The 10,994-nt window shown below is 36.5% G+C and overlaps 1 protein-coding gene across 1 annotated transcript; it reads left to right on the top strand.

The window, feature by feature from the left end:
• Nucleotides 1–4,878: 4,878 nt before the first annotated feature.
• On the top strand, nt 4,879–10,763 carry LOC103779291 (T-cell receptor-associated transmembrane adapter 1). Its single transcript, XM_008946918.1, has 5 exons — nt 4,879–4,981; nt 6,596–6,632; nt 7,938–7,999; nt 9,242–9,300; nt 10,506–10,763. The coding sequence occupies exons 1-5, from the start codon at nt 4,879–4,881 to the stop codon at nt 10,761–10,763; spliced, it is 519 nt and encodes a 172-aa protein (XP_008945166.1).
• Nucleotides 10,764–10,994: the final 231 nt, after the last annotated feature.

The raw sequence follows: 10,994 nt of genomic DNA, 5'->3' as shown, positions 1-10,994 counted from the left end.
TTGTTGAATTCAACATCATGTCACAAACAGGAAGACTTAGAGTATGGGTCTCATATGAAACACACAGGTAGGTTTGTATCACATAAAATGGAACTAGTAGTCCTGTACACAGTCTTCTGTGTCAAGACACGTGGACAATAAATGCAAGTGCACACATAAATATTTTATTCTTCTCTTGGAGGCAAACACTCAAGGAGACCACCTGTTTGCTAGTGAGGTTTTAAAAGCCTGAACCACATTTCCTGCTTTTAAGCAAACAGGTGAAAAAAAAAGACTGGAGACCTTTCAGATTGACGGCAACTCTAGAGACAGATACATGCTGCCACGTCCAAAACAAAGGAGCATCCAAGGTCTGCCAACATTTCCTGTTGGATAAAGGGGTAGGGAGTATTCCTAGAAAAAGCAACAACAGGTAAGCCTTCTCTTTTCAGTTTGTAAACTTGTGAACAAAGAAGGAGTAAAAACACACTATGGTAGATTACTAGTCTTCCAAGAAGGTTGCTCAGGTTTCTGAAGTAAAATTATTAATTATAATCATGATGATGATGAGTCATTATCAACAGTTTAAACTTTCATTAAGGTTTAATGAAAACTAAGCATCTGTGTTAGTTTTGTACTTAAAATATTTACTGTTCTGAGGGCTTCTTATTCTACAATGTGCTTCTTCTCTTCTGAAGTATGAAGCTGATATCTTACAAAGCAATTAGTTGTGCACTAATTAATTACAGTTTAAGCAATTCTTTCCGGAGAACTAATCCTGTCTTAAAAACTTACACAGGTGTAAGCATCTTTAATGGCAATTTAACATTCATCAGTCTCTTAATGGATTTCTCTTTCTAAGGGTCATTAGTACAGAACATTATTTATCCCACCATTTCATTAGAAAGGAAAGAAAGCAATTTTTATCTCATCTTTGAAAAATTTGCAGACAGGAACAACAAGAACCAAAACATTTTGTTCTCAAAATTATCATCATAAATCTGGTAGTGAACAGAGCAATTAATCTGCTTCTATGAATGATGAGTTAATACCATAGAAGGCATGTCTAGCTAGACAGGTATCTATATTTCCTATCTCATGTATTTTTTCAGTATGATAAACTGGTAAAAATATGAAATCATCCTGTTACCCTTTGTGATGAATTCTCTAAAAAAAACCCCAAAACCTTTAGAACAAGAAGGAACAAAACCTAGTACTTCTGCTACCTATTCTTATGTTGTTAGGAAGATAAACGTTTAATTTTATCCCTGAATGGTTACATCTGGCCCATTTCCCCAGAGATACATACATGATTATGTGCACTCCTTTGAGTTGCAGTAACAATGAATTGCAGAAATGCATCCAGGAAAGTTTATAATATTTTGGGGGCTTTTGGTTTGTAGGTTTGTTGTTGTTGTTGGTTGTTTTTTTGTTTGCTTCTTCCCACCACTATCCCCCAATTGCAGTATAATGAACACTACAAAGAGAACACCCAAGAGAACAAATGACCAAAAGTATATTTATTCCCATGTCTTGTCTTTGATGATGGAGAAAGCTGTCAACAGATTTATTTAACAAATTTAAAGGAGAAAAAGCACAATTAATTCTTTAGAAAAGTCTCTTTCTTGGCTGTATTTTGTTGTGTGAATATAGTACCTTTAGTTCATAGCATTGTAAAATATACTAAGAGGAGGCGAGTAATCCTATCCCTAAAGGCAGAAGAGTAAAAATTTTGTCCAGATGGGGTAAATTAGTTAAGGTAGATGTTCTACTTGGATGCAACTCAAAGTTTGACCCTGTTTTCAGATAGAAATGAAAGAATAACCGACTAGGGATGTATTGTTAATCACAGAATGATTTGGGCTGGAAGGGAGCTTTAAAGGTCATGTAGTCCAAACCCCCTGCAGGGAGCAGGGACATCTTCAACTAGATCAAGTTGCTCAGAGCCCAGTTCAACCTGACCTTGAATGTTTCCCAGGATGGGGCATCTACCGCTTCTCTGGGTAACCTGTGCCAGTGTTTCACCACCCTCATTTTAAAAAGAAGTCTGCCTTATATCTAGCCTAAATACCTTTTAGTTTAAAACTGTTGGAGGAGGAAGTAAAATTTTTGATGACAAGTATTATTTTTATGTTTCAGAGTCTGATTTAAATTGGAATTATTATCTTGAAAAGGGTAAAGGTTGGAAAAAAAAGTTGTTTCCCTTTCCAGTTTAAAGTTTAACTTCTACAGTATTTGAGCAATCTTACTTCTCTAGGACTTAAAAAATATTCTAGAAAAACAAACATCATGAAACTTAAAACATTGGTATATTTTATCAGAAATTCAAAGCTCACAATCTATAGGTCTTTATTAAACATGACTTAGAAAACTGCATGGGTGTGGGGAGATTAAGAAAACAACATTTAAATTTATTCCTAGCTAAGCACTACTTAGTTTATTTTAAAATTTATTTTTGACAACTCTGACTAAAACATCTGTTTATATTTTAGTACATTGTATACAAACATACATGTGTCATCAAAAATTTGACGTCCTCCTCCAATTAAAGGCTGAAAATATTCTAACTGAAACTAAGAGTAGTCATTCTGCTCTGGAAACACCAGGCAAAATTAGGATTCCTGAATCAGAAAGATAAATGACAGCATTCAGTATCAAGAAAAAGGTACACAGATCAGAAGTGTGCTTAGGTAACTTCTCACTGTTTTTATTCTAGTGAATCACAGGACTGAATTTTGTATCACAGTTACATGTGCTTCCCTTCTCTTGGGCCACAATACTGCTTCTGCTCCCTGGGGAAGAAAAAAAAAAGTTTATAGAAAAAGGAATATGAAAACAATATTGAAGTATTAATATTGAAAAAAATAACTTCAGAAAAAAGGACAAGAAAAGAAGGAAGGAAGGATGACTCATGTTATTTAGGCACTACATTGAGACTTAAAAGTTCTTGCCTTTGAGCTAGACTCCTTGATGAATAGGTTGCATAGGATACAAATGCTGAATGACTAATTTTAGAGTAACTGTGTTCCAAACATTGCTGGTTTTTGATGTGGCTTGCTAACATCTTCTGAAGGCAGGATCTCCCTTTTAATTCCTTCTCTGAAAAATTGGAATAACATATAGATACCTCACGGTGCTGTCATGAATGTATCTTACTGCAAATATGTGCCTCTCCATGTGAAAAGTAGTATTGCAGGGATGGAGAACCTTCAAACACCTTTATGGGAACTCAAGTAGGAGAAAAGAAGGGACTGGAAGTTGGATGTTTATCTTAAAAAGAAGGATAAAATGGCCACTCGAAGTACCATGTGCAAAACTCAGTTACAAGTCTGTCAGAAAGTTACAGCTTATTGACTCCTCTATTCCTTTTAAAGAGTTCTGATCAGGAAGGCAACCTGCAGCGTAGAAGACCGTGCCATTTGTAATTTTTTACTACCAAGGATTATTTTATCTTGTTTGATTATCATAAAACCCTCTGTGGCTTGGAATAAAACAAAACTAAGCCAGCTTTTGCAACACCGCTATAATTAGGGAAGGAACCCCCTAAGGTTTGGTTCTCCACCCGTCGCTGATCAGCGGAGAAAGAGAGCTGTCTGCTCAGTCGGAGCCCATGCAGTGTCCTCTGCCACCTCCGCCGGCGGCACAGGGCTGTGCACCCCTGCACTCCACCTCAGCTTCCCCTCAGGAAGCCAGCAAAATCCCAGCCTCCCAAAGGAGGAATCCACCTGCATTGAAACCAAACGAGTGAGTGTATTAAGGACCTGGTCAAATCTCACTCTTGACTGTATCATCCAGTCTTTCCCCTTGATTGCTCTGCTCCAGCCAGGCTTTTTTTTTTGTACAGTATTAGTGGAGTTCATTAGTGTTTGGGACCCGGCTTTATTCAAACAATCCAAATCTAGAAGAACATGACACATGCCTCTGGGGAAAGTGGCAAATCTAGCTTTGAGCTCCTTTCACTCATGCATTTGGCTCAGCATTTCCTCTGTCAAGGAAGGGTTTCTCAGGCCATCTGCAGCAACGCCGATCATTTTGGCCATTTGACTGTTACAAATAGGCTATATTCTTTAGCATGGTTTGTGATGGAAATTTTGTATAAACTAGGTTAAACAAAGAATTAATTAAATGACAAAATACATTTGGTGCAAAGGGTTCCTTCTTATGTTTCTAACAGGACTCCAAGGAGAAGAAAGTTCAGGACAAAAAGAGGCTTTGTTCAATTAAAATGACCCACCTTTTACCACGTGATTCTTCAGGAGCTGTTCAGGTTTTTTCTCTGCAGTAGTCTGTGGGGGTTCACCAGTTCCCAACTACTGCTCATCCTTTACTGCTACACCCTCTCCTTTCTCAGGAAGGAGAGTGAGGATATGAGTACAAGTTACTGGACTTAATAGGAAATGCAAGAAAACACATAACTAACCTCTGACATTTATTGCAGGGATTGTTAAAACCTGATGGTCTGTTATTCAGAGACATTTCCAGTGAAGTAACTTGTTTTGACTGAATTAATCTTCAGAAATACGTTCATGAACTCTAGAATTTAGCCAAAATTTACAGCAAATAGTAAGTTAAAGACAACTGCAAAAATAATTTCAAAACGATTCACTAAAATGACCTTCTTCTTTAGCAATTTCTAATTTTTACTGCATCTTACAGGCAAACCAATATCCCAACCTTTAGCTGAATTCCTATAAAACTGTAGTTCTGCTAACTGTTTATTGATGTTGCTTTCGTATTATTTAGCGTCTGGTTTGGAGATAATTATTGAGCTTGTATTGTAATGACTGCCACAAAGAAAATAGCAGCTTCAAGTACAGGAAGCAAAAATCAACCAATCCCAAAGAATATAGTAAAACTGTTAAACAAGATGAACAATAAGGTGTTCTTTCCGTTACAGAAATGGACTGCCATTTTGCTGTCTGGGGCATTTTGGCTTTTCTGAGTTTGGCTCTGGTTGTTTCATTGATACTGAACATTTCACACTATATGAAAAAGAAGCAAGGTAAGTAATGTCTTTCTATAAGGAACGGAGTTGGAGTGTTTAAACTGTCTGTAGAAAAAGCCATCACTGCTGGGAGATTTCATGTCCACAGATTAATTCTTTGGAATCTTAAAGTTATCTTTTAGCAAGAATGATTCTAGTAGAGAGAATGTAACTTGAAAAAAAAATTTTAGGTGAGTCAGGTATGATTACAGAATGATTACTAGCTAGCTAATCCATTGCTAAAAAAAGCTACCCAAATCTATTCTCTGAAGACAAAACAACAGATCATGTAACAGGGTGAAGAATTTAGTTCTGGCTAAATTTTTATTTTTAAAGGATATTTTTATCATCTGTAATTGCCTTGTTTTAAGTATACTAATCATGTAACAGATTATTTGTACTTTAATAAAAAAACTATTTTAAGTAGCTGCACTGATACAAAATACATTTCAGAAAATGTTCTCAGCCCAAAATTCCTGGATTTTTATTTAAATTTTAGATTTCATGCACATTTTATGCTTAATCAGTTTATTTTGAAAATATTTCTAATTACTTTTCATTATGGGATCCTAATGTAGCTCTTAAACCAATGTGTCACTTACAATGACAAACTGAATTATTTCATTTATGTTACAGGGTAACTACAGTGATACTCCAGTTTTGGTTAAAATTAATGATTTTTTTAAACAGAATTGATTATGCCAGTGCAACCACTCTTGTGCATAGAATTCTATAGTTATTAAGTTGTACAATCCTCACCAGTCCCATTCAGGGAAAACTGCACCTGTGCTATATGTGTATGGGTGGGCAGGCAAACACTGGTGGGTTCAACGACGTTGATCACAACACATGCACACAAAATCTACATAAATTGAAGGCCTGTGTTTATAAATTGTACTCACCAAGTATAAAAGAATTAGATTATTACAGGATATTAACGGCGTGTTGTGGGATGGAGGTGCCTTTTCAGTTTATTCTTTTAGTGCTAGTAGGCAGATATTGCTATGACGAAAAATCAGTCATTTACAAAACTAACCTTAAGCAAGTTTTCAAGCAGATTGGCTGATGCTGCATTTCTCATAGAATCAGAGCTTACTGTGGTAAATTCTAAAGTTCTGGAGCAGAGGATGGAAATATCAGGCATTCCTGACTTACTTACCAAGCTTCAGCAATAAATCTCTTTGTACTCCTTGTCCGTGTGTTTCAGCTTCTTCACCAGTGTGGAGCACAGGATACGTCTCTTGTAGAGTTCAAGCAGGAGAACTAGTAAAAAAAAAACTCCATCTTTTTATTATAAACACATCCTGCACCTCCCTAGGTGGAGAAAAAGATGAGGTAGAAGCAGGAGGAGGAGAAAAGAAGGAATTAACCATGTGTTACAATACATTTTTGGGGTCTTGTAAGTTAACACAGACTTTGCAGCCACAGCACATGGTCATAACAGAAACAGTTAATGTATTAGAAGTATTTGAGAAGAACAGGGGGCACAACTGAAGGCCCTGAGAGCCAAGAGCTTTCAATTTTACTCTACAGTGAAGCCAAAAGCATGCCAGTTGAGACAATTATCTGAAGTGTTCTAAGCACGTTTCATTTTCTCTTAATTTTACTTTTTTTTTTTAACAATTTTTCCAGCTAAAATGTATAATGGTGATGAAGACAACAATCCAAGGTAAGCTGGATAAAAACGTTTCTTTCTGGCAACAGTGAAATAAGCAATAAATAATGACAGATGGCTTTGGAGGGATGGCATGGGGGAAAATAAAATTTCTTATGCAGCCGCCCTGGATATGTTGAAGAGTAGGATGGTTGTGGGAAAAAGGTTTTCCAAAGAAAACAGGAAAAAACATTCATGTGGGAGAGATGTACTCCTGTCATTTTGTCAACAAGGAAATAGTTACATGCTAATATGATAATTTTATATACTGAATAAGGTGCAAGGTATCAAGCTAAAACACCATTTACTATCACTCAAACTCAATAAATCTGTAATAATTTAAAAGAACTCTCAGAAAACAAAGATAAATTGTAATCTGATATTTAATACTTGTGGAGCAATAATTTACATGTATTTATGTTTCATACTCTTCCTTTATATATGATGCTCCAAAGCAGTAAAACAGTCTGTCTACAGCTGCTGGATATCTCATGATACCTCATGGAATGAGCCTGTTTCTCTTATTCCATACAAAAAAAAACCCTCCACACTTTAGAAAACAGAGATGGAAAGAGTCTCATTTCAACCCAAATATAAAAGGCCCTTGACAGAAAAATACAAAAGCCTTCATCTGTTCTTCAAAACCAATTCTCAGTTACAAATTTACTTGAAATTTGGAAGTCTCTCTTTGTCTGTTACTGCCTGGTCAGTTGAAAAATACCACCGAAGAAGTGGGGTTAGATTGCATTACTTCATTTCCTTGTTGAGCCACAGTATAGGGATGCAACAGGAACAAGGTTACATGGTGCTTCCCACTAACAATTCCCCTTTTACAAACATGCTAAAAAACATTTTCAGGCAACACCAGGTAAGGAAACACAGAATACCTTTAAAAATCCAAAGATGAATTTTGCTTTGGTCTTCTCTAGTTGAATGAAGGATGGACTTCTTATGAACACCACTCCAGAAGAGCCATTTAGTGCTTTAGTTTGTAGTGCAAAGGGGTCTCAGAGAACATGAACTGGGTCCATTTCAGTGATCATTAATATTCCTAGGACTCCATCTAGGAGTAGCTTAGAAGTCTTGAGATTACTTCACTCAGTTACAGGAAAGCAGAGCTCAGTTCTGGGCTAGATAATAAATCTACCTTCAGAACATGGACATTACGATTTTTGGCCCCTTCTGATATTTTTGTATGTGATCTGAAAAACAAGACCATCTGCTATTGCTATATGTGTGTAAAATGTTTAGAGTAGAATAGCTGGGTCCTAAATAAAGCATATTCTGTGAATTAAAATTGTTTTCCCGTTCCTTTTGTAGCTATGATTACTATTACACAGATGATGACCCAGTTTATGGTAATCTCAATCAAGATAATTCAGGTAAGCTTCACTTTAAGAACATGCGTCTGTTCAGAAGCTATATAATAAATGCATGGTTAAAAGCCAACTGACCAACACTTTCTGTGTTTCTCAGGCAGCAAACTTGAGAATCTACCCATTTTCAATTGCTGTATTAATACCTACTTGGGGTAGAACTGCAAATCATATGTGCTGTTATTTGTAAGGCCAGATCTCACACTAAATCTGACATTTTACAGTCCTAATGGTCCTGTTCAGCCAAATATCTCAAAGCTAAGAGCTCTGCTACATGTAAAGCTGCACCAATTGGAGTAACAGCTCGATCCATGCACATTAAAGCAATCTAAATGACACATTACTCACTGCCCAAAGTCAGTCCTCCCACAGAAAGCTGGCAGAAACACACATACCAGTTCACCCCTGTGGCTATCCACAGATCATCAGCAACCTTGGCAAATACACTGAAACAAACCCAGGGGCTGAATGGTGGGCAGACATAGCTTTTCTCTGCTTTACTGGGCTGAAGTTAATCATCCCTGGCAGAAAGATACCACATGAAAGACAGTAGAATCATATAACTGCAGCTAGAGCCAGATATGCAATGGCTACATCTCTTGAAGCTCTTATGGTGTTAAAGCAGTATTTAAAGAACATGAACACAACTATTTTTTGCTAACCTTATTTGGTTTTAAGCAAAACTAAACTGAAGTACTTGAACTGCAGGGGAAATAAAAAAAAAAAAATGAAACCACAACTTCTTCACACAGGGTTTGCATAGATTTAACTAAGCCAACACTCAAATGCGTTGACACTACAGAAGTCTGAAAACTGTAAAGAAGTAATTGGTTATACTGATGGCTAAAATGAGATACAGCATGTGGAAATAACTTGCACCAAATTTACAGAAAACTGAAAGTAGAGTCAGGAACAGAATTTAATCACCAACTGCTATAACTCACAGACTTTTTCTCAGACAAAAAAAAAAAGATAGCCTGTGCTGAAAAATACATCAGTATGTGGTTAGCCCCTAATTGCAAAATGTCCTCCCAGCAGTCTTAAAATCATGCCCACTTGGTGAATAATGAGAAACTCGCCAGCCATATGAACAGAAAATGATTTTTGTTTTCACAGTGTGTGTCTGAATTTCCTAGCTATTTGCCCTTCTATATATAGAGGGAGAGATCTGTGTGTGATTTCAAAACAAAACAAACTTCTAGCAATGTGTCTTAACTAAAAAAATTTTTCTACTTTGATAAATTATAGAGGAATGTTGTTACGAGCAGATGAAGTCCCAGCCTCAAAGGCCAGTTAACCAACTACAGGTATCTTTAATTTTAATTCTGTATTAGAGTAGTGTGGTCTGTCTCAGAGTTCTTGTGTTTATCCCATGACAATATAAAATTAAAATCTTCACACTGCTCATGACAAAAATTACCATGTGTTAAATGTCTCAGCTCATCAGGGAATCTAAGCACAGACTTGACCCTTCATTCAATCTGGGTCATTAATCAGGGAGCAGGAGAATTATAGACAGCTCATTTCCATCCATACAGCATGAAAATGCTGAGTCACAGGCGTCCAGGTCAGGCTGAATTAAGCCTGCATCTACTGCTATGGCTTGTGCAAAGACTTAATTTTATTTATTTTGGTGATCAATCAAGTGAAAACACAAGCTGTATCACATGATAATAATGAGTTTGACTGGGTCTCTCCTGCCCAGCACAAAATCTATACGCCTTAACAAATTGAAGAAGACTGTTTTTCAGTTGATTTGTATTTTGCCAAGATACTTGGATGTCTAAATCTTGCTTCAACTGAAATTTGCCTGTAATTTATGCATTCCCATCATCCATCTCTTAAGCTGATATCCAGGTATTTCTTAAGGACCAATTTCCAGCCTCTCTCCCAGGATACTTCCAGGAGGTGAAAATAACACTTTTTTTATCTAGACATTTGTTTTCATTAACTTCACAGAAACAGATTAATCTATGAAAATCCCGGTGTTAAAAGTGCTTGACAATTTAACTTGAAAAACATGGAGAGAAGCAGGGGAAAGACACACAAAGCATACATTTGCACTGGAAATGAGATCGTATACACAGACGAGAACCACCCATCTTTGGTTTCCTACACAGACAAAGCCTGTAAAAAAATGTTGCTAATAGGTGGATTCTACTTTAAAAAAAAAAAAAGTGAAAAGAAAAACAGATCAAATAATTTATTGTATCTCAAAGTACTTGGACTGATTATATAAGCTATCCTCATTCCCCTAGAGAAACTTTCCAATAATACTTTGATAATTTTTTCCTTACTGTCACTAAGAAGATGAGTCATTTACCGTTAGGTTATGTTGGTCTGTTTTCTGTGCTGCCACAGCCTCATCATTTCTACTTTGAATGAGTTAATTTACAACTATTTTGGGTAAATCTCAGCCACTATTATGATTACAGTGTAGACAAAGTCTTAGACATGATTTTAAAGCAAATATAATTATGGGATGTTAAATATAAAGTGACTTTCCTTCTAGGTGGAGTCTGCCAATCAGATGTGTTATGCCTCTCTTGATCACAGTGTCAAGGGAAAACTCAGAAAACCAAGGAGGAAGAAAGAGCCTTCATCAGAGAAGGATGAAAAACAAAGATCATATAACCCCACCATGATGCCTTCCAAAGCTAGCATTTACCTCAATAGTGAGCAGCTGGCTGCTGAAAACACAGCAAATGAAGAAGCCATTCATGATGATCCCATCAGATTAATGGGTTTGGTTCATACTACAAAAGGCTAGAACGTTCGAAGCAGCTTCATGAACTAAATACATAATCATAAACTGAGATTTACTTATTCATTCTGGATGAACTGTGAATTATTAGATACAACATCCTGGCAAACTGACATGCAAACAATAGTATAAAATAGGTAAGTTAAGTGTTCCAAAGCGTCTTCCAAGCATATTTACAGACTAAGCAAGAGATAAGTATAGATCCAGGTTGCTACATTGAAGGACCTTCTGAAGACA

Source organism: Merops nubicus, unplaced genomic scaffold, assembly GCF_000691845.1.
Source record: "Merops nubicus isolate BGI_N331 unplaced genomic scaffold, ASM69184v1 scaffold19229, whole genome shotgun sequence".
Lineage (NCBI taxonomy): Eukaryota > Metazoa > Chordata > Aves > Coraciiformes > Meropidae > Merops > Merops nubicus.
Note: the sequence above shows the minus strand (reverse complement) of the source record. Positions and strands in the feature narration are given on the sequence as shown.